Source organism: Ambystoma mexicanum, chromosome 6p, assembly GCF_040938575.1.
Source record: "Ambystoma mexicanum isolate Mex_15411 chromosome 6p, UKY_AmexF1_1, whole genome shotgun sequence".
Lineage (NCBI taxonomy): Eukaryota > Metazoa > Chordata > Amphibia > Caudata > Ambystomatidae > Ambystoma > Ambystoma mexicanum.
The window spans coordinates 106,385,604-106,409,785 of record NC_090935.1 but is presented as its reverse complement, the minus strand read 5'-3'; the positions used below and the strand labels follow the sequence as shown (position 1 = coordinate 106,409,785).

Genomic DNA, 24,182 nt, shown 5'->3' with positions numbered 1-24,182 from the left:
GAATAGTACGAATTTGTTTATTTTCATTTTTTGTGTCAATAGATCCCACTCATCAGTGGATTTTGCAGTTGTACATTCGTGTTCAAACGCTGATGGTCGATTAATGATTTAAAAAAAGAAATGGGATTAATGGTTTCTAAAAGATGGGACAAGCCAGCGAAGACCGATGCTTTGGATGCACAAAGAAAATACGATTTCTATCTGACAGTGAGATACAATACTCCTAAATCGAGCCTTACCCAACTACAAGAGACTAGATCTACTCGGTCCTCCAAATCATACAGACTGATCTGTCCTAGATCTAAAAGATCAAGAGGCACTGGTCGTTCCTTTCTAGTGCATGCCTCCATAGCCTGGAATTCTCTCCCCGCGGAACTTTGCGTGGTAAAGAGTCTTTCTGTGTTCCGCAAGAGACTGAAGACTCTTGTTTTCTTAATATTCCAGCTTCCCTTGACCTCCCACCAGGATCTTCTGTTATGTGTACCTGGCCTGTTCTCCCTGTTGTCTAATGTCTTTTGTGCGCTTTGACGCCTCTAGGCTTAGGAGCGTGATACATCGAAATGGAAATAGAAATGTTGAGGGCGTTAGAGGAGGTTGAAGAATCAAGGAGGTTGAAATTGCTAGTGAACGGTAGGCTGTTAATGGGTGAAAGAAAGAGGGAGACTTTGCAAAGAATTGGGGAGGGGTGGATGCACCGCTTATGCTGCAGCATGGAGAGAGAGAAAGAAGAACAGGCAGATCATGGGGGAGGTGGGTCATGGGATGAGAGGCTGCCTATGGCATTTCCAGAAGCTTTGGGGGTAACCTGGAAGAAGGCTATTATTGGAATTTCTAAATCCTCAACCAGTACGGGAGCCAGTGCTGTGTCCACATTATATGTACATCAATGTTTAAGTTGGCTATTAACAACTAAGCACTATTTTTTCTCCAAATGTACATAGAGAACTTACTGACACAGTATAAGAGTGTATTGTGGCTACACAATGCACTGAACATCGCTCTATTTCAGAGTCATGAGAGGCTACATCCTCAGCATGGAAACCTGTGGCCTACAACTTAGAATCCCTCACACAGGTGCATAAACCCACAAACCACCCAGCTTGTATGATCTGTCAGACTCTTTCTTTGTCCATGTGCTGTTAGGACTCCGTTGGTTTTTTAATTCCAATCCTCTTTTCTTTTGGAAGATGCTCATCCCGACCTGTTTTGTTCTGAATTCTTATGCTTAAAATGTTCCTTTACTGAGTTTAAATCCAAAAGGACCGCGAGATCCAGAATACAAATAAAAAACACAGTCCCGGTGCAGGTCGTCAAGTAACTCAACATGGCAACGAGTCTAATGTGGAACTGAGGAAACAGTATTCTGTGTTTGATATGATCAAAGATCCAATAAAGACTTTTATTTAGAAAATAGCATTTCTGAAGCCTCTATTGGTTGAGCCAGGTGCAAAGATCTAAGCCGCTTAGCTATGCATTATTGAACTGTCCCTCAATGGCTGAGAGGAAGCCGCTTATGCGCCAATGTCAGCTCTTCCTATCTGCTGGAAATAGTTGCTACAGAAAACTTGCAGGAATGTGTGTATGGCCATATAGTCTTGCATAAATCTCAATTCAGGCTTTCCGGTAAGCGAGAGGAACAAAGGTGGGGTCACACCAATGCCGGATGACATGGAGGCAGCTGCGGGCATATTTGGTTAGTTTTGGAATTGTCAGTAGCGAGTGACACCGCCAACTGTGCTATCTTCATAAGGCCTCTAGAGCTTGGCTTCAAACTTACTGCATGGTCTCCTGTTCAGTTCCTATCAGATGATGGCTGTCCATTCGGTATTACCCAAATTGACCTTTTCAAATTGACCTTTTGTCCTAATTGACCTAATAATAGTGTTCCTAATTGACCTTCTCACAATTGATCTTCACCTTTATTTTAGGTCTTTTGTATATGTGTGGGGTGGGTTTGGGATAATAAATAATATAAGGGGATTGGGTGGGGGGGTTGTGGGGAGTTTTGGATTGGGTAGGGGTTTGCGGGGGGTTTCCCCCAGCATATATGTCGTAAATGACCGTTTAAATTAGATCAATTCTTTCACTATCAATTCTCCTGCGATCAATTGTCATTAGGTCAATTCATATACATCCGTCCATTCAAGATGGAGTTTCTTTGAACTCAGGTATCAGCCGTTTCCTCTTGGGCCACTATACGCATCACCTGTATAGGGCTTTGCCTCCCTCCTGTATGCAGGCACTTATGCATCCAGAAGTGGGTCTGGATACATTGCTGCATGGAAGCTGCAAATGCCTGGGTAGATACCAACAAACATACATTTAAATCAGCAAAGTGTAGACAGTAATCTTTAGAACCTGGTCCTTTGCATCTGTAAGAGTGTGGCCATGTACACTGGACCTGAGTCGGCTCAGCAACGAGTGGACCAGGTTAGTAACCTGGGTCACCTGTGTATTATTCCAGACAACAATTTGTTAATTAAGCTATGCATTTACCTCTAAAACCGAGCATATGCAGCTACGTAAAATGTCTCTTTACCTTACTCCAGTAAATACGGAACAGTGATCACCAACTTTGCAAAGTCTAAAGTTCTCCCACACACGCTTTAAGAAGACTTGGCCAAGAAACCATTTCAGTTCATCCTGCTGAGGTCTCCATGGGCTGCAGAAGAACAGCGGAATAGACGTCACATCTTTGAGCATTGTCCATAGGGCTTTCCAATGCCGCTTGTCCGACATTTTGGAATTTGACGTTCTCTCCCTTCCTGCCTCTGCATTCCACTGACCCTCCCAGAATCCAAATATGTAGCAGTGGGGATAGCGTGGGCCCGCAAGCGTTCTCATTCGCAGCAGCTGCTCTCTGGGACGATGATTAAATATCAGAATCATCTTCAAATTCCCAAGAAATTGGACTCATCTCCTTCCCTCAGTGAGAGCAGGTGTGTGGGTAGAGTGTTAGGGTTTGAAAGCGCCACCATGACTCAAGTGCAATAGAAAAAGACAATAATATGTCCTGTCCTATGTCACAGTTGTTGGGTCTCTTTTTTCTTCGGGGCTGTATCCGCGCTATATGTCCATCAAATGTATTATTTGCCATTAATAACTATGAGTAATGTTTTTTTTTCTTCCTAATTCATATAGAGCACTTTCTGTCGCAGCCTGGGAGCTAAGTAGAACTCTAGATATCATGAATGCACAATGGACTGGTCATCGCTCTGTCTGTCTTGAAATAATGAAAGGCTCACTCATTGGGGGAGGTGGAAAATTGGAACGAGTGACACTCTGGCTGCATCCAAAAAGGAGAGAGTGGGATGGTCGGACAAATGGGGTGGAGGGAGAGTAGGGGACGGGCATCTTGTCGAGTTGGGGACGGGGTGACCAGGATCACAATCTTTGGCTCAGGTGGTTGTATTTCAAGGTCTACAGTTATAATGTCTGGTAGACTTTACTTATAAAAAACATAAATTGCATAATAAAGCCGCATGACAGCATGTAAATCCTTATAGCGACATGATAGGCCAAAAGCATAGCATTTTGGCTTCCATTTTCACATCCTGAATGGTAAACCATAAGTCCCAGAATGCGAGATAATGCCAACCTGAAAAATCTAGTTAACTGCACTGTACTTTCAATTTAAGACATGCAATAAAAGAAGTTGTTTAATAAACAAAGATAGATATGAAGATTCCTTCTCACACACCTGCAACTCGTCGTTATTCATGATGTTGACAACATTTGATTAGTGACTTAAAGCCACTTTTTCTTTACATGTTAAGATGGCAGGCATCATGGATATAAACAGATCTTTAAATGGGTGCTTTGTGTTGCTCTCATTAACTATCACAGGTTTGCAAGGTTACTGGTGCTTTGCGGGGTCTTTGAGTTGGAAATGCTCCATCATGGATAGTAAAGGCTCTGCCACTGATAAAACAAATGTGTTTGCAACCTGAGCACCTAGACGACCTGCAGAGCCCCGGATGCTGTGTGTGTGTGTCTGCATAGCGAGACTTGGGAAACTGGCAGTGCTTGAATGTCCGGCCTGAGCTCATTCGATCACTGGCTCCAGAGAAAGCGAAAGCGTCCAGGACGGGTTTATTGAAGCAAAGGTACTAGTGCTATGACGTCTATTACACTTCCATCTCTGGGCTGAGCAGCACCGCTACCGGTATTCAAACATGTGACCTTGAAACACTTGTGTATGGGCGCGTTGTACATGCCACATCACATCATTTACATTCTCTGAAGAAGGTGCATGAACCCGCCTACCGCCCAGTTTGCATCTCCCAGACCCTTTCTCTGTCCAGCTGCTGTTCGGCCTACATTTTATTCCATGCCCATATCCAACATTCCCCATTTCCTTCCGGAGACGGCCATGCAGGTCCGTTTCTTTCCCTGCGTTCTGTGGATTGTAAATTTGCTTTTCTGAGCATAGATGCAGGACCACAAATCCCAGAATTCCAATAATGTCGCAGCACAGCGCTGGACCAGCATTTTCTGAATGCCATACGTCTGAGAGGGAATACGCCTGTCACAATCATTGTGGTGCATCGCACCTTTCCCGAGCTTGCGGGATGAGGTGGCATTTGTTGCGTGTTGTATGTTTAGACCTTTCCCTCCCCCTGCACTATTTCTGGGAAGAGGTTATTTAAATGGGGCTGCCTTCTGCATTCTTATCATATGTGTCAGAGGAGTGTAGTCTCTGTTATATTCCCGTTTCTTACTCACATCCGAGTGTTTATTGTTCTTTTTGTTTTTTAAATAAATCAGCTGTGTCCTAGTTAAAATGTACTGCTTGGCGTGGGAAGTCCCATGTTTATCAACATGCGTGCCTTTCCTGTGGACTCGCCGGTTCTTTGCCAAGGTCACGTCTCTTTCGTGCTTTCATGTCGCCCGCGCTGCGGGAAGCCGAGGAGCAGGGAGGCTGCTGGGAAAGGAAAGGCTTTGTCTGTTTTCCTTTCCACAGAAAGTGCCGCACCCTTCGGCTGCAAGCTGCCTCCTCTGCTGGGGAAATGAGGGTCTCACCAAGCTCAAACCAGAGCTGGTGGTGCTACGCTCCCCGCCTCCTTCAACCACACCGCTGCCGCACAGGCCCAGCTGAAGATGTGTGGCGATCCATTTCAACATGATGGTTGGGGGGGGGGGAGTCTTGCTTAGAGCGGAATGCAGTCTGAGGCACCCGTGATGCGCATATATTATAATGGAGATAAAGATAAGGTTAATTTCTACCGATTTTCAAGAGTCAACGAGCCAGCAGGGAGCTGCAACACTGAATGCTCGCTGAATAGCTATGAATCCTTCTTTGCAAGCAAGTGGCTGACGTGGAAGAACCAGTTTTAAAAGGCAACACGATGATAACACTTCTGTTTTGGCCAATGGAAATGACTGCCGGATGGGCACCAGCAAACGCAGCTTGTAATGCGAGCGCCGCAAAGCGTACACTGTAAGCCCCAGAACTAAAGTAATATTTCGGAATATATTGCTGTGTTATTAGACTACTGACTGACAATATGGGGGCAGTGGCTGGGGGGCCACCTGAGGCCCCTTTCATTTGAAATGGTTGAAAGTCCCTGACGCCGTCCTTGCCCCCACACCACCCCTGCAGACCGCTACACCAGCACTTTTAACTGGAGACAGGCCCAGCAATTCAATCAATGCCCGCTGTCAGCTTTTCGGACCTCCAGTTTGAGCTGTGCCATAATTTTAAATACACTTCTTGGGTTGTGGAGGCATCCAGTGCCGGATTATCCATTGGGCCAAGTAGGCACTGGCCTATGGGCCGACTCCTTTTGGGGGCCCTGGCTCTCGCCAGTGCTTAATTTTGATTTTGTATTTGTCCCCTGATTTCACGACAAACAAATTCAGGGAAGTGAAAATGTAAAGTTTGGTTGGTTTATTAAAAATGTTTTTTCAAAATGTTTAGTTTTGTGTAATGCAATTGGTTTATTAAAATTGTTGGTTGGTAAAATTGAAAACGTATTAGGAGATGTTTTGCGAGGGGGGCCCACAAAGTTTAAATCAGCACCGGAGGCAATGCGAGTAAGGGATTACAAACAATGACAGCCAGGACGCCCCTGAGACCTGTGGTGGGGTGGCAGCTATCTTATGTTATGTAATCGCACGACACAGCTCCAGTTCAAGGGTCTCTAGGCGTTGGACCGGATCTGGGATGGAATGGGTGGGGTTTGGTTTGTAGGGAGAGATGGCCAATGCAAGGTAGCTCTGCTTTTGTGTCGATGCACACAGACCGGAAGTACCCTCGGCTCTCCATGCAGATCTATTTCTCAGCGTCCTGTGTCAAGCATACAGGGATTTCTGTCCGTAGGGTAGCCTTGCGTGTCCGTGGTGCTAGGATGCGTTGGTTGGGAATGTGATGTGTAAGTTGTAGAGTTGTAGCATTCTGTTGTTTGATGTCTGTTGAGAGGGTCATTAAATTTCTGTGTGCGAGTGACTTTATTTCAGTGCAGAGGTCGGGAGTGTAGCAGAGGGCCTAGTGGGCAATGTGGAGGAGGCATCTGGTTAGCCATGGTGGCATCTCGATAGTGGTCCATTTCAGGTAAGGCATTTGTGAAGAGATGAGTTCAGGCACCGTGGAGTGGGCATTTATCTCTGGCACTGTATAGTGTGAAGCGACTGGTCCTTTATGAGAGTGGTGCGACTGGTAATTATGAGAGTGAAGCGACTGGTCCCTTATGAGATTGGAGCAACTGGTCCTTTTTGAGAGACCGGAGCAACTGGTCCTTTATGAGAGCGGAGCGACTGGTCCTTTATGAGAGTGGAGTGACTGGTCCTTTATGAGAGCGGAGCGACTGGTCCATTATGATAGTGGAGCCACTGGTCCTTTATGAGAGTGGAGCCACTGATCCTTTATGAGAGTAGAGTGACTGGTCCCTGATTAGAGTGGAGCGACTGGTCCCTTATTAGAGTGGAGCGACTGGTCCCTTGTTAGAGTGGAGCGTCTGGTACTTTATGAGAGTGGAGCAACTGGTCTTTTATGAGAGTGGAGTGGCTGATCCTTTATGAGAGTGCAGCGACTGATTCTTTATGAGAGTGGAGCGACTGAGTGGAGAGACTGATCCTTTATGAGAGTGGAGCGACTGAGTGGAGAGGCTGATCCTTTCTGAGAGTGGAGCGACTAGTCCTTTATGAGAGTAGAGCGACTGGTCGCTTATGAGAGTGGAGCAAGTTCGGAGTGAGGCATCAGAGAGCAGTATAGCATCGAAGGTGGAAAGGGGAAGGATGAGCAAGTTCAGAGTGAGGCATCAGAGAGCAGTATAGCATCGAAGGTGGAAAGGGGAAGGATGAGCAAGTTCAGAGTGAGGCATCTGAGAGCAGTATAGCATCGAAGGTGGAAAGGGGAAGGATGAGCAAGTTCGGAGTGAGGCATCTGAGAGCAGTACAGCATCGAAGGTGGAAAGGGGATAGATGAGCAAGTTCGGAGTGAGGCATCTGAGAGCAGTACAGCATCGAAGGTGGAAAGGGGAAGGATGAGCAAGTTCAGAGTGAGGCATCTGAGAGCAGTACAGCATCGAAGGTGGAAAGGGGAAGGATGAGCAAGTTCGGAGTGAGGCATCAGAGAGCAGTACAGCATCGAAGGTGGAAAGGGGAAGGATGAGCAAGTTCAGAGTGAGGCATCTGAGAGCAGTATAGCATCGAAGGTGGAAAGGGGAAGGATGAGCAAGTTCGGAGTGAGGCATCAGAGAGCAGTATAGCATCGAAGGTGGAAAGGGGAAGGATGAGCAAGTTCGGAGTGAGGCATCTGAGAGCAGTATAGCATCGAAGGTGGAAAGGGGAAGGATGAGCAAGTTCGGAGTGAGGCATCTGAGAGCAGTATAGCATCAAAGGTGGAAAGGGGAAGGATGAGCAAGTTCGGAGTGAGGCATCTGAGAGCAGTATAGCATCGAAGGTGGAAAGGGGATAGATGAGCAAGTTCGGAGTGAGGCATCTGAGAGCAGTACAGCATCGAAGGTGGAAAGGGGAAGGATGAGCAAGTTCGGAGTGAGGCATCTGAGAGCAGTACAGCATCGGAGGTGGAAAGGGGAAGGATGAGCAAGTTCGGAGTAAGGCATCTGAGAGCAGTATAGCATCGAAGGTGGAACGAGAAATTATGAGCAAGTTAGCGAGGAGCTTAAGCCATCAGTCCGCATATAGACAGGCATAACATGGCATAGCAAAACCTTAGAAGTTGTAGCAAAGCATGTTAAGGCCTGCCAAGGGAAAATAGTCTGCTGTACCCCCACTACTAATGTTGGCCTAGGCAGATAGCTGTCATTTGCCTTTCTCGCTTTGCCACTATCCATCTCTCTTTGTCACCCTTTCGCTTTCTGTTTCTCTGTCTCTCTGGATGTCTGAAATGGATACATTGCACCTCATTAGGAGTTTGTGTAGCGTTAATAACGGGCCGGTAATTCTGTTTTCCCGGCACGTCACTGCATTGCCAAAGTCCAAGGAGCTTGAGGTAATTCCACCACCTACCGGCAGAATAGCCGGTATTAAGGGGGCACCGGTTTTACTGGTGATATATATTGTATTATGTATGAGGGGCAGTGAGATATTGTATTAGACCCTTGATACCTTATCTATAAACAGAAGCTGATAAATCTACTATTTCTTTTTAGAGGCCGTTTCCCAGGAAGTCGGGCGGGTAAGGAATACACATAGAAGCTGTCCTTGCGAGGTCACTTCCTGTAATACAGTAATGACCAGTAGATCTCATTAGGGGAGGCCTTCGCCATTGCTCTTGAAATCTTGGATAAGGCGGGAGACAAGCCAACCCCTCTAGCTACAGTACACTTGAAAGCTCTATATCCCAAGAGTGGGTCGCAACCAATGCCCTGGCACACACTATGGGCATTCATCATGGTTGCAGGTATTTTGGCAGGGTGCAGACCATGATTACCCAGGAGGCACCCATTACCATCATCCTGCCTGCTGTGCTTGTACTAATGATGAGCACCAGCAGGATCACTGAATGCCCACCTGCCAAGGTCTCCGTGGGTGCCAGTGACTTTCTTGGTAAGCCAAGGAGCACAGCTCCCACACCGAGGACCATTCAAGAGAATTCATATAGCACATTCATTATACAAGAACCCTTACTGCTTAAATGATTGGGTATAGAATTGTTATATTTATACCAATGTTGAGAAATTGGTCAGGACAGCCATTGGGACTCTTCACAATGCTGTCTATAACTACTACCTTTGCCTTGTGGTTATTAAGGGTGTGCCTTATGAACTGATGGCCTTGATCCCCATCTCCTATCAAGCATCAGACATCTATGAACACTGGTCAGAGAGAGACAAGAGAAAATCAGACGCCTGGAAGTATTTCCATCATGGTCTTTATTTGCTGGAATAACAAAATAGTGTAGCCGATAGAGTCCTTCTCTAATAATTCTAGAGGTGGATTCTCCAATAATGCCAGGGTGGTGTAGCCGGTAGAGTCAGGGTGGGGTAGCCGGTAGAGTCAGGGTGGGGTAGCCGGTAGAGTCAGGGTGGTGTACTGGTAGAGTCCTTCTCCTATAAAGTTAGAGGTGGATTTCTCCAATAATGTCAGGGTGGTGTAGCCGGTAGAGTCCTTCTCTAATAATACTAGAGGTGGATTCTCCATTAATGTCAGGGGTGGTGTTGCTGGTAGAGTCCTTCTCTAATAATACTAGAGGTGGATTCTCCAATATGTCAGGGTGGTGTTGCTGGTAGAGTCCTTCTCTAATAATACTAGAGGTGGATTCTCCAATAATGTCAGGGTGGTGTAGCCGGTAGAGTCAGGGTGGGGTAGCCGATAGAGTCAGGGTGGTGTAGCTGGTAGAGTCCTTCTCTAATAAAGTTAGAGGTGGATTTCTCCAATAATGTCAGGGTGGTGTAGCCGGTAGAGTCAGGGCGGTGTAGCTGGTAGAGTCCTTCTCTAATAAAGTTAGAGGAGGATTTCTCCAATAATGTCAGGGTGATGTTGCTGGTAGAGTCCTTCTCTAATAATACTAGAGGTGGATTCTCCAATAATGTCAGGGGTGGTGTTGCTGGTAGAGTCCTTCTCTAATAATACTAGAGGTGGATTCTCCAATATGTCAGGGTGGTGTAGCCGGTAGAGTCAGGGCGGGGTAGCCGGTAGAGTCAGGGTGGTGTAGCTGGTAGAGTCCTTCTCTAATAAAGTTAGAGGTGGATTCCTCCAATAATGTCAGGGTGGTGTTGCTGGTAGAGTCCTTCTCTAATAATACTAGAGTGGGATTTCTCCAATAATGTCAGGGTGGTGTTGCTGGTAGAGTCCTTCTCTAATAATACTAGAGGTGGATTTCTCCAATAATGTCAGGAGTGATGGCGCTGGTAGAGTCCTTCTCTAATAAAGTTAGAGGTGGATTTCTCCAATAATGTCAGGGGTGATGTAGTGGGTAGAGTCCTTCTCTAATAATGTTAGAGGTGGATTTCTCATATAATGTCAGGGGTGGTGTTGCTTTTGGATGTCCCATTGCTAATGGATACCTTTCTGTGGTTGACAGTCAAATTGGTCAATATGCCTATTACTGTATTTCACAAACATCTGCCTGGGAGAGCATATCTAGGACAGTAATACATGTAGTATCCCTGGCCTTATGCTCTCCTCACAATCCCAGAAGGTCAAAGCTCAGGAGTTATGTATGGAGATATATTATCACAGGTCAACTAACTGCATTGAAAGCAGCAGGGGAGTAGCCAGCATTGCATGAGTGGTGGGGGGTGGGCTGGGGAGGAGAGCCACAAAAAAGTCCTGCTACTTTTCTGCCCAAATGGAGTGAGCGCAATTCCATATAGTCTCATTCGCGCTGCGTTATTGCCCACCCTGCCCCAATTTACTTTTCTGGTAACATTAGTGGCAGATGCCATATTAACACATAACAAAAAAAATAAAACTGTAGAATCATTACAGATGCAGGAAACTCAACTATTAGAGCTCTGTCCAGGTGCTCTGGAGCAAAATACATGGACACCTCCTAATCTGCACCAAGAGAAATGACTTCACAGAAAAGGGCATCACAAGGACATCATCAGTCTTTGATACTTAGAGGCACCATGGAAGTGACTTTAGAATAAGTTGCCATAAGTAAACCAAGTGGCAAACAACATTGTGGTGCAAAATAACTAAACTGCACTATTGTTATATATGGAACAACTCTATAGTCACTAGGCCTTTTTAAACAACAGCATGATATATTAACATAAGTTATGAAGTGAAGTGAATCACTTACAGAGTTGCAGATAAGACACAGTGCGATGAAATGGTTTGCCCAAGATCACACACTTTGGTCAAATGGTGAAACCGGGATGTGGACAATTTAAGCAACTGAGCACGCCTTACCAGGTTTAGTTGATATAGATATTTATTAAGGTTTTGCTTTGCATCTCATGTGCTTAAATAATACTTCATTTATAGCAATGTCTTGGAAGCAAACCACATTACATAATAAACGACTTTCATAGTAAACTATACACTACATACATTGTCATAGAAATATGTTGAGCAACACGAGCATGGCTTTAGTTTTATTCTCCCCACCCTGCATGCAAAGTCACAATGGCATCATGCAGATTAATGCCAGCCTAACAAATCCTGCTTGGGTTTTAAAGCCATAGTCATTATTTCTTAAAGCCTGCAGCATTATGCACCCTTCTCACTTCTGATCACTCCCTCCCATTCCCATTTTGATAGGGACAAAAGTCCCTGCTACCGCCCCCCCCCCCCCCACACCAGTGCCTAATGGCTCACATTGAATCTGTTGACACAGAGCAACTTGAGCGCACCTCAGCTGCTGCATTGTCCTGGCAGCAGGACACCTCTCCCGTTCGGAAAGAGTGAGGTGTCCTGCAGCCAGCACAATGAGCGTGCTGAGCAGGAACTGCTCAGTACACATTGTCCTGCCAGCAGGACTTCTTTCCTGTTGGGCACTCTCATTGAGGTGCCAAATGGGAGAGGTGTCCCACTGACAAATGACCTGGTGAGGCTCTCAGAAGGGCTTCTGGGGGGCGTTTTGCCCCTCCCTCCTTAATCCCTGCTCGGTACGCCACTGGGAAGCAGCCAGGCGTGATGTAGTCAGATAAAAGGCCAGCAGGCAAATGATGAAGGCCACGGAAAGTAACAATACGAAAATCACTCTGCGGTGGGAGAAGCAGTGTAGGGCATGGTCAGATTAAAGCAGCCCCCTTTCTGCTGCTGGCACTCCAGCCCTCTGCATTAATGGCCTAAAGTTAATGCTTGAGATGAGATCAGCCTTACTGTAACACCGGAAATGTTTATAGAATGTCATAGACGACATGCTCATTTTTTTCAACAGAAATGTACACTTTCGCGAGAAACTTCGCCCATTGAACACTGTGCTGTATTTCCTCACGTGACCACCTTTTAATCACACAGCCGCAGGTTTTTTGCTTGTACCACTAAATTAACCCACTCACTGAACCCATTATTAATCAGGACAACTGTGGATTGGTTAACAGGGCAAGTGTCTTTGTGTTTGTAGTCATCTGCTATTGCCATTGCTCTGGCTAATGTGATGTAACAAAAAACAGCAGTAAACTACTACATGCATTTGATTTCTATAACCATTGTTCCACTTGCTGCTACGTTTATTTAATATTTGCTTTTGTTATTCATACTTCATACTTGCTTTTTTGATGTTTGCATGCCATGTGATCTGAGCAGAAAATATGTCAGTAGAGTTGTTCCATCTCAAGTACATACATTTAATATTTATTAATATTATGTGTTTCAAACTTTCATCAAATCAAAGCTTTAATTGCATTATTGGGGGATTTCCTCGAGGGCTAGTTGAGCGTGCACCTACTTTTCTAGGCCTGATTCAGGGCCGCCATATGTGTGTTAGCGCGGACACGTGGGTATGTGTATGTGGGGGGGATAGGGTGACTGTTTTTCGAGCATTTTGCAACCCTTTTGCTAGCTACACAGATGTTCAATAATTGGACGTTTTTGGCCAAGAAAGAAAACATAGAAAAGGCGACGATCACTGCACGTGCACAGAACAATTGCAAACAAGCCGCTGTACTGCCATTATCACTATATTGCGGTAGGCCTCTATCAGAGAGGCGATGTAATGGAGAAGCAATCTTATGGGCTACCAACCTTGAATCCCTGTGTGGGCCTCAGGAACTGAGCTCTTAAGAGCCCCTTCACAAGCAGCTCTGAACATGGTTTTAAAAAGCCTAGGCTCGTCCCTCAGGTGATGGGGGTACCAGACCTTTTTCTGCTGAAAGCAGAAATATTAGTCAGGTGGAAGCTGAGAGGATGCATAGAGCAGCAACAGGAATTGCATACAGCGATGAAGCAGATAGGAGAAGGATATTTTACGGGATGATGGCTGCATTTCCCTCTGACCGCATTGGTGTAGAGATAGGACTATGCTGGTGAGTTGGATACACACAGTGAAAACACAGGGTAACAGCATAACATCAGGGCTACAATCCTGATGCATAGGCTCCTAACAGGAATAGTGTCCACAATCTATGGATTTAGCAATGCCAGCCTAAGGGTTGTCCTTGAGGGCCGGAATCCTGATGGGTTTTCATGATATCCCTCATTAATATTTATGAGGAAACATGTGCAAACTTTTAGAATCATTTTATGCAAATCTATCTCACGAATATTAATGAGGGACATCCTGAAAACTTGACATGGATCCGGCCCTCGAGGCCTGGAGTTGGACAATCTTCTACTCCAACATCGTAATCAAGTGCAAAGAATGAGTGCAGCCTACATATCTTAAGCCTATAGATTCCGTTCCTGGCTTTTTCCCAACAGGGATATATATCAGACTCAGCCACAGTGCACTGGATATATGACTACTTATGCTCTTCCACTGCTTAATGTCATATGACCTGATTGCCTGTATCTGATTTGACCATGACCCAGTGTAATACAGGACTTTGCAGCCGCATTAATTAGGCCGCTACCGAGATCCTACCTTGCCTTGAGAAAGACACAGTTTGTCAAAACACGCGTAGGCTGAAATGGAAGATTTCTGTGACATATACGAATTAAATTACAGCTTATCAAGCTCATTTGAATATCTGTGTTGATTGCAATTGGCTAACAAATTGGACTAGCGCAACTACCCAGAGCAAAACTTGTTTTGTAAATGTCTTAAGCAATTGCTTCTCTCTATAGAAAGGTAATGGTTCTAAACTAACAGTGTTTATTTTTCTTTTATGTGCAGATATCTGATCTCCACTATGAAATGTGATTGGCCAGCGTCTGGTGCGCACCCCAACCCTTCCACGTACAGTATACAGCTTGGCTGATGCCCTAAACACAGGCCGGCGCAATGGCCAGCCCACCAAAGCTTACTGGGGAGACTCTGATTGTCCACCACATCCCCCTGGTGCACTGCCAGGTGCCAGACCGGCAATGTTGCAGCTCCAGCAAGAGAACCAACCCTTTCTGCCAGCGGGACCTTGGGATCACCAGGACAACCTCTCTACCGGAGCGCCACCTCTCGCAAACAGACTCTCTCTTGTACAGCAGCCTTGTTCAGGCCTTTGACCCATGTGCCGGTCCCTCCGAGGAGGCAGTCAACCAAGCAAGAGCGCTCAAAGGGCCTGTGGTCAACAGGCGACACAACCCCTTCCTCCTTGGTGATAATGAAGACGAAGGTGAGAACAGTGACGCCGTGGGCCAGGCATCATTTCATCTCCACAATGCTGTGGTTAGCCGGCCAGCATTGCAGGCGAATGATCTCAATCTCTCGCCCTTTCACCTCCATGAGACGGGCACCATTGTCAAACCTTGGAACGTGCCCAACAGGTCTGGGCTGGTGGATGGGCAAGAGGCCAAACTCCTGGCTGATAGCTACCAAAGGAGGAACAATGTCAACCAAGGCCAACTGGCTCACGACTTCATGGATATGGACGAATACAGTTGCCACCACGAAGGAGCCTCCATCTTCTCCCTGGACTGTGGCGACCAGGATTGGAACAACAGCTCGGACGAGTCGATGAGGAACCAAGAGATCCTACACAGTCGGACCTGCAGCTGCTCCAGCTCCGAGCTCCAGCACTGCCGGTGCTACAGCATGTCAAGCCAATCGGAGATCATGGACCAGCAGATGGGCTACATCAGCGACTCTTCCTGCAACAGCTCTGATGGCGTCCTGGTGAACTTTAGCGCGCTCTACAACAAAATGAATGGCCACACGCGGTCCAACATGAATTCTGGCAACCTGTCTTGCGACTCTTCCTTCTGCAGCCATTCGGACACAGGGGCCTTTTATCTTGATCTGCACTCATCACCTGCTGAATCTAAAATGTCATGTGAGTCACATCCCCCGGAAAGTTCGGAGAAGGCTTGCGGATGTCACCGTCCGTCGTCGCCTTTATTTGATGCGAACTGCAACTCATACCACCTTCACTGCGATCCAATGCCATGCCCTTCCGAAAGCTCAGATCTCACGTCTTGCTTCCAGAGTCAGGCCAGGTTAGTGGTGGCCACACAGAACTACTACAAATTAGTAACGTGTGACTTGTCCTCTCAGTCGTCTCCTAGTCCAGCAGGGTCCTCCATCACGAGCTGCTCTGAGGATCCCACCAAAGGCAGTCCCGTACAACCCACAGAGTACTACTTATTCAGGAGGCCGGAACAAAACCAGGAGAAGAACCACAGTGAGCGTTTCAGAGAGCGGTCCCACAGAGAACGCGTGGAGAATGCCATTGAGGGTCAAGTCTATGTCAATGTGTCACCTCCCAACCCAAACACTGGGAGGCAACGCTCTCGCAGCTATGACCGCAGTCTGGACCGCAGTCCCCCGGTTAGACTGGCATCGCTAGAGCGGATGATGAGTTGCCCAGTCAAACTGAGCGACAGCCAAGCCCTGTCCACACGCAGCTCCACTACTAGGCGAGTGACTTCTTTTGCTGAACTTGCCAAAACTAGGAAAAAGGCCAGTTTCAGCCCACCAAACAGAATGAGTGGAGATTCTTCCCTAGAGTTCTCTCCCATACCGGAATTTCAGAAGGACCGTCTTGTCTTTGCCGACGATGGAGAGCACCACAGCCGGAGCCTGCCCGCCATGCCTTTCATCCACTGCCTGGACCGGAGCTGTGAGGACTGCGACAGTGATCCCGGCTACGGAGAAGGTCAGAGGGCCAGTTCCAGCAATGGCTCCGGCTCCAGCGATGATTCGTTCCCTGGGAACGCTGGATCCGAACACGTCTTCCATCTTGAGTTGCTGGATTCGGGGACCTCGGGGCTGGGCCGCACTAACAGGGATGGCCGTGCCAAAGCAGACGGTAAGCGGGGAGCACACATTAAGATCAAAGCCTTGCATGCTGGTGTTTTAGGACATGCATGTGGATATATGATTGAACGTGCTTGATCTTCTTGGGGCTGCGCCTCGGCGTATATTCCTTATATGTATCTGGCAAATTTGAGCAAATTTGAGCAGATGATCGCCCTCTGGCATCTTGGCACTGAAATAGCAGATGTTTATTCTAAGCCAACTCAATGATACCCTTTTTCTCGAACTCAACCCTTCCCCCAATGTTGATGATTGGTTGCAGAGTTTGTCCCTTCTGTCTAGGGACAGTATCCTTTAACGCCAAGGACCAACTCAATACATATGAAAGGATTTGGGACGTGTTTAACGATTTTTATGCTTAGTTATTTATTCGCATTCTAGGGTTATTTTTTCTCGGTTTGGCATTTATTTATTTATTTATTTATTATTTTTTTTCTTTTCTTTGTCTTTTCTCTTTCTCTCTCCTCTTCTTTCTTTTGCTGTTTTGTTAATCTGGATTTCTATCTTTCTCTATTGCTCTTTTTAAAATGAGGCTATTATGCTGCATTTGAATAAGTATTATTCAGTACATTTATAATATTGTGTTTTGTTTCATTGTTTACGTAAAATGTAAAATGAATAAATACAACTTTGGAAAAAAAAAAAGAAAGACGAGAGGCTGAATGGTCCTTCTAGGATTCGAATCTGTGACAATGAGATCAAACACACGTCCCTATGGCATATGCATTAGTCTCCAGAGCCACACAACCAACGAAACACTGTGCTTCCAGCCTGGCTGTTATGGGTCCCGAAACCCAACACAGCCACCTTTACAGCAACGAAAACCAGTATGGACAGGGGCATCGTGCTGGTCTTGACAGCAAGACTACGCTGAGCAACAGAGGTTCAAATCCTGGATCCGCACTTAGAAACCAAACTCGTATCGGTATTAAGCGCGTTATAAAAAACAATAAATAAATAAATATGGCCCATTTCATCCTGCTGCCAAGGATGTAGACAGACAGTCGAAGGCAATCCTCAAGCCAGCCTCGAGCCCTGCTCATGGCACTTCGTATGTACATCTCTTTGATCCAAAAGTTTGGCCGAAAATACCAATTTCACTGAACACATTGACTCTGGTCGAGTGCCTTGTGCCCATGCAGCAAAGCTGGCATCCACTCACTTTCACGGTGACATTGCTGACAATGTAATCAGGTCTGCCAGGACGATCTGTCTTCTAGTTGTCAGCATCTGGGCAACCAGCCAGTGCTGGCCCTCAGTCAAATAAAATATAACCACTTGCAACTGTTGCTAGTCATGTTTCAAACTAGGACGTGAAATATTAGTTACTGCTTGCTGTTTAATCAGCATAGTAATTCCTAATCAGCCCTTCCTCTGTTTCTTAAGAAAACACTATCCCAACCTGCAAATAAATATGGTGGCTACAAGCATTTACTTTGCAGGAAACGTATTGTGGTCGGGAGCCGGCCAATCAGGAGGCTAGAAACGCAGGTCGATACTCCCGATCAGGGCCTTTAACTCAGGCTGCCGGGCCATTACCCCTGGTATAGCCCGTGAAACGGGTTAATAACGCCATAGTGTTATGCACAAGCTGCAACTATTACAGTAATTCCCCCTCTTTCCTGCAAAAATAAGTGGAAAGGCTGAGTTTCTTCCTTGTTTCTTTGTGGTTGAACCTGTTTCCTGATAATTGCTGATATGAAGAATTTGTAGAGTTTTAGAGGGGTGACAAAACTTCTTTTAGTCTCTGTCCCAATGAAGACAACAACGCCCACTGATTCAGTGTCTCGTTGCAACGCTGGACCTCCGTTACAATCCAAGGCCAGGTGTGTTCCTGTCATTTCATGGCCAATCTTCCAACCATTTCCCATTCACTGCTATCCTTTTAGTTTATTTGGTGTCACTTGCGTAACTATTGCATTAGAGTACAGACAGGGAGAAACGGCATATGAGGAGGGACACACAGCATGTTGGTGTTTTCTTGGGGATTTTCCCACCTATTGACTGCCAATGGCCATGCTAAACCCTATGGCCATTCCCACCCAGTTGCTGCCTCTCGTTGCCCAAAACAACTTTTCATGGTTACTCCTTGAGCTCATTTGAATCAAGCCTTCCCAACAAAATGTGCACTCTAAGTGCCTGGCAGTGTTTTTTCAAAAGCAGTCTTCTGAGAGTTAATGACTTCATTGGAATTTTAAATACGCTGCTAGCGTAATAAAAATATCTTAACCAGGTCTGCCTCCAGCCACTCATTTTATAAGCACTATGCATGTTCTTCACTATGCATGTCCTTCCATCACTTGAAAATATGCATTGGGCAAGACAACAGTTTTGGCTTGTGTAGAAGTACAAGACATTTGCCAGACACTACCATTAGATGCCCAGGTAATCGCACCATTTGCGCCTGCTGCCATGAATGGTCAGTTAACACCACTACGGCTGTGCCTGGCAAGTGCTTTTCCAATGCCTACGCAAAAGCCCAAACTGTTGGCATTGCCAATGCTTGTTTCATATATGTTTCCATGTGTTAAACACAGGTTTCTAAACTAGGCATGAGCAAGGGTTTGTAAAGTAGTAAGGGACATTATTAACGCCTGTTTGCCTTGCCCTATTAAAATACGGTATAGACACCAGTCCCTAATGGTAAATTGGGCCTGATGCCCACCCGTCATAGCTTGAACACAATGCAAGAGAACCCTCAGTCTTCAAACAGGTGTACACATAATGCACAGTTAGCGGTGTATTACACATAATGCACAGTTACAGTTTCATTTCTTAGAAATTGCACACATAAAAAGCCATGCTGCAACCATCTCAAACCTTGGCACAAGTTAGACACGTGTTGGGAGTCAGAGACAAAACCCTTAGGGTTCTGTGGAACCCCGAGGTTATACAACTATTGTTTAGAATGTTTAACCAGGCACACTTTATCAACGGGCCTGGGATGAGTGATTCTAACCGCCATGTGATAGGGTCTAGAGATGTGGGTGAGGGTTGCACATGAGGGTATTGGCCATCACAGTGCACTGATTCAATGACTGTGGTGGTTGGGCATCACTGCACATGCGCAGAGCTCACTCTGATCCGATCTTCACAGTCATCATGTGCTGCCCTACTCCCTGGCCACCGGCAGGGTGGAGTGGAGCTGGGATATCGTCTAGGCCTGTGGATGGTTTAAGCACAGATTCCGCTGTCGGTGTAAACTACAGCCACATTTGGAACCACACAGAGACCTGTTCAAGAAGATACCAATGAGGTAGAAACAAGCTTGTGCTATGCAGTGTGGATTGTCCAATCCTGGTTTCGAGGGCTGGAATTCTCTGTGTCGGATTATCCATGAGGCCAAGTGGGCACCGGCCTATGGGCCCCACTCCTTTTAGGGGCCCTGCGACAACAGAGCAAAATAAAGCGGTGCAGAAAATTAAAAACATATTAGGAGATCATTGGCGAGGGCGACATTTTGACTGCCTAGTGGCTATCCCTCATTAATATTCATGAAGAAAAATTGGCATGCATTTAGAATAATTGAATGCAAATTTATCTCATGAATATTAATGAGGGGTATCCTGGAAACCTGGCATGGATCCGGCTCTCGAAGCCTGGAGTTGGACATGCACAGCATTGAAGCATACTCAAAAAAGATTATGAAAAATAACCCTTAGGTGAGCAGGAGTGTTACTGCTACACCACACAACTATTAATTCTATCATAGCGTTATTCAATCTTTTTACCGATGAAATATCGTCACAGATTATTTTTTTACCACAATTATTTGTCCTAATTTCTGCTGCAAAATTCAGGGGGTTGTTTGGGTGAGGGCCTCAGATTAATTTACTGGTGAAATCAACTCATTTCTATTTGCTTTCCCTAAAATCAGTGAAGCCTTTTATTCCGATGCCTCATTCCCGCTCCTCATTAGTTCCCTCGGGGATAGACACCGGAACTTCTTTGTTAGTAGGGCTCCCTAAGGCGACACTTGCGTTTTTAATGCAGCTGCTCGTTTAATCTGTGTGTCAAGGACATTTGACACACCACCCCCTTCTCAAGAATCTGCATTGGGTGACGTGAGAGTACAGGATTAAGTTCAAGCTGATTTGTATTCTTGGTAAAACACTATATTTTCCATCTCCTGAGTATCGATTTAGGAAATTGCACATCTCAGGAGCTCTGAGAGGGCCGCGCGGTCGCGAGCCTCTTCAGCTTGAGTTGTCAAGCTTTAAACCCACCTGTACAATGAGTAGGCCTTTTTCAGGCTCTGCTGTAAAATGATGGAATGCCCGACCAAAAGAACTCGGCTTGACATTATTAGAAATTTAGAAAGAGGTTAAAGGTTTGACTCTGGGATCAAGAGGTTTGGGGTACTGTGTGGTAAACCAGTCTCTGGTCTGGGAAAGGGTTTGCAGTATCTTTGAGGTTTTAGGAATTGTTTAATGGGATTTAATTGTGGTTTTAGAGTGTGCTTATTTTGAGGAAATTCATTTTTGGATAGGTAATGTACCCATTTTATATAGTGTATCATGTGCTTGCTGTTTGTTATTGTGAATGTTACATCTTGTATATGGTTTCATTGTATAGCGCTCTGATGCTCTTGTTAGCCATGTTCGCTATATAGAAAAATTACAACTAAACAAATATGTAATTGGAAAAGGGTGGGGATGAAGGACGTGGGCCGGATGTTTTTCCCTCGCATTTTGCGGTAAAATAAATCAGTACACAAACTGTGATAAATACACACTGAAGAAAACATTTTTTTCTGGAAAAACGCATAGAACCAACGCTCAGTGCTTATCATAGATCTTACACCAGCAAAGCATCCTTGAGTGTCACGAGAGGGGGCGCGAGCGAAGGAAGGAGGAAACATGGTGTGTTTTTACATATGGGTGGACTGTGCAGCACTTATGTAATCACACACAAGCTACAAAGAAAGCAGGAGCGGAACCAAGAGTAGAAGCAGCCAGAGGCAGAAAGAGGAAGCTAAGGGAGAGTTTATGTGGGGTTTAGAGGACGTTTGGCAAAGGGTGTGGGTTTTCTGGGAGCAATTTCAGGATCTGATGAGGGGATACGTTGGGAGCAATGGTATGTGATGATTTTTGTTGGTGGTGGTTCTGGGGTCTTTGGGGGGCTCTAGCAGGGTCTGCAGAGGGTATGTTGGATATTTGTTGTGATGTAGGTGAGGGTCCTTTAGGAGATGAATGTTGGTCTGTTGGTGGCTCTGGGATGCTCTGTTTTGTGAATCTCTGCTGGGTCGGGTGCACAGGAGTAGACCTTATGGGTGTTGATGAGAGGTTGGGAGAGTTTTATGGAATGGTAGAGGGAAGGATCATATTAAGTTTCATGGAGGTATGTGAGGGTGTGTTGGAGCAGGTGAGGCTGAAGAGCGGCCTGCAGGAGTATGGGTGCACTCTGACCTACTGCAGAAGAAGCACTGGAGCAACTTCAAAGGCCTACTGAGCAATCTTCACAGCGCTAGGGGCCGTGGTGTAAAGAGAGTACAGAAGGCCGCCTATGACCCCCAATGCACTATGGGGAGCTACAACTAAAGGCACGACCGCAATGTGTCCCCCAACCCCATTAATTTAATTTGATCGGAACAGGTACTTAATTAGGAAATTTGATTCCATAACCCGGCTAGGGCTAGTCGGTTTACCGAATAGGGAATTTTATTTTACAAAGTAAGCGTTTCAAATGTGACTACACCAATAGGAATTACAACTGTAGGTTCCGATCAATTGTTTATAGGGTCAGAAGATCACAACAGGAGTTGTTTTTTATAATCAGTAATGCGATTGTGTGTATATAATGTAAAGATTAAAATTGTGTAACAGAATGATATCCAAAGGCACGAGGTGAATCTGTAGAGATCTGCCGACACTGGTGATCTGCATTGCTGACCGCCATTGTTGCTGCAATGGTGATCACCATTGTTGCAACAGTGATCACCATTGTTGCAGTGGTGATCGCCATTGTTGCAGTGGTGATCGCCATTGTTGCAGTGGTGTGGTAATGGCAACTCCTTCATATCTCTGATGAAAATCCTCGCAGTTGGCGCGGATTTTGCTGGCACAGTCTAATACATTTTGCCGATTCTGTGCCCCATAGAATGAGGGTGGCTAAGGCGCGACTGCGCGTGCATGGCAAAAAGAATGGGGCCATGTTATAAATCCCGGGCAAATGCACAACAGCTAGAATCAGGCATTTAGTCTACGCTGTGTGAAATGTTGTTTGATTCCAGGGATCTTATGGAGCCTGGTTGGAAATCCTTGTGAAAGATTCACTAGTCTCTTAGTCACCATGGAGACCATATTGAGGCTAGAAAGAGGGCCAGGCATTGCAGCAGAATACACGTGATTCAATTTGCTGAGAGTTCAAAGCACTAGGACAAGGGAGAGGTCGAGGTTGAATGCCTTATAAGAAACAAAGGACTGTATCAAGCCAGGAATTCACATGTCTCTAGACTTTGCAAACCTAATTTTAAAGGGCCTTTAGCACAGATCGCATTTCACGTGGGCGGGGAGATGCGCAGCCCCACCCTTCATAATTCCAATTTACTTGAGATTTGATCTTGTTTCACCTGCCCCAAGGGCTGATCTTGGGGGGGTGTTTCTTTGCCCTAACTCCTCTTGTCAAGTTTACCCCAATGAATTGGTCAAGCTTCTTCTTGGTGATGTCTATGCTACAAGGCTGCCTCTCCCACCTACAAATGCACAGCAAGAGAAATCTTCACCTTCATTTTTTATTTATTTTATTTATTTATTTGTTTATATAGCGCTATAGCCCGCGGGCATCAGAACGCTTACATATAGACAGGACAACAAAAGAATGAAGACGGGACTAGGCGGGAGAGGCCTAATTTCAGGCCTCATTTCAGGCCAATCTCATGGCTCTTAAATCCTCTGTCCTACGAGCTAAAAGCAGGTGGAAGAAACAGCCGTCTGAGCTATCACTAAATTCTCTTTAAAAAAATAACTACTAAGTCTCCATCTTTTCAGCAAAACGATTTCCTAGAAGAACAAATACTTGGAGCTGATAATATCCCCAAGACAATTATTTCAAATCATGTCTCATATTTTAACATCCAGGGCCATGATCCAAGATAGTCCTGCATCTGTAGAGCAATGCACTGTCGCAAACAGTGTCTTCGTCTCAAAAGTAGAAGACAGAAAAAAAAGTTCAATTCAGGAAACCATGAAGGACACCATTGTAGCATCCCACATGGCTCACAGACAGTCCCTTTTGTATCTGACCAATCTCCCTGTAGTTCTGCATTTCATCCAATCACTTCCCAAGAAGTGTTGGTTATATTAATACACTTGTGACTATTGGTTCGCTCGGAGCACCCTTTACCAGCCTGGCGGAAAGATCTTTCTCACAGGCAAATCAATTCTATCAGAATTCAGATTAATGCATCTTTAGTCAAAGCTGTGATTTCAGTTCAATTTTAGAAAGCGTCTTTAGATCCCCTGAGTCCATGTAATTCTAGACTGGTTTTAGGACTAATGTGCTTCCTGAAAATATCAGAGAAAGTAGTAGTCCAACAGCTTCAGAATTTTGTTGAATCCAATTCCATTCGGGGTCCCCTGCAGTACGGCTTCCGTCTGCAACATGGAACTGAAACAGCACTTCTAGCAGTCTGGGAAGATATTTTGAAGTCTGTCGACGAGCGTTGTTTCCCTTTATTAGGTATGGTGGATACGACTGTCCCTTTTGATACAGTCGGACAGATCATTGAAATTCAGCGGCTAGACAGCTTGCTTGGAATGTCAAAACCAGCATCCAACTGGTTCCCCTCATTTCTTTCAAATTGAACACAGCGGGTGAAATTGGGACCTCATGTATCTTCAAAAATGTTGTGTTATGTGGAATCCCACAGGGACTGCCCTTTACTCCTTTATTATTCAATTAATACATGAGA

At 45.6% G+C, this 24,182-nt stretch overlaps 1 protein-coding gene across 4 annotated transcripts in view; it reads left to right on the top strand.

The window, feature by feature from the left end:
• The window catches only part of RUSC2 (RUN and SH3 domain containing 2), a 377,627-nt gene that overhangs the window by 200,614 nt on the left and 152,831 nt on the right, over positions 1–24,182 (top strand). For all 4 annotated transcript variants that reach the window (XM_069626791.1, XM_069626793.1, XM_069626790.1 and 1 more), the window contains exon 2: positions 14,195–16,262. In XM_069626791.1, coding sequence (XP_069482892.1) covers positions 14,303–16,262 — 1,960 coding nt within the window. In that variant the 5' untranslated portion in view covers positions 14,195–14,302. The remainder of the gene's footprint in view (positions 1–14,194; positions 16,263–24,182) is intronic.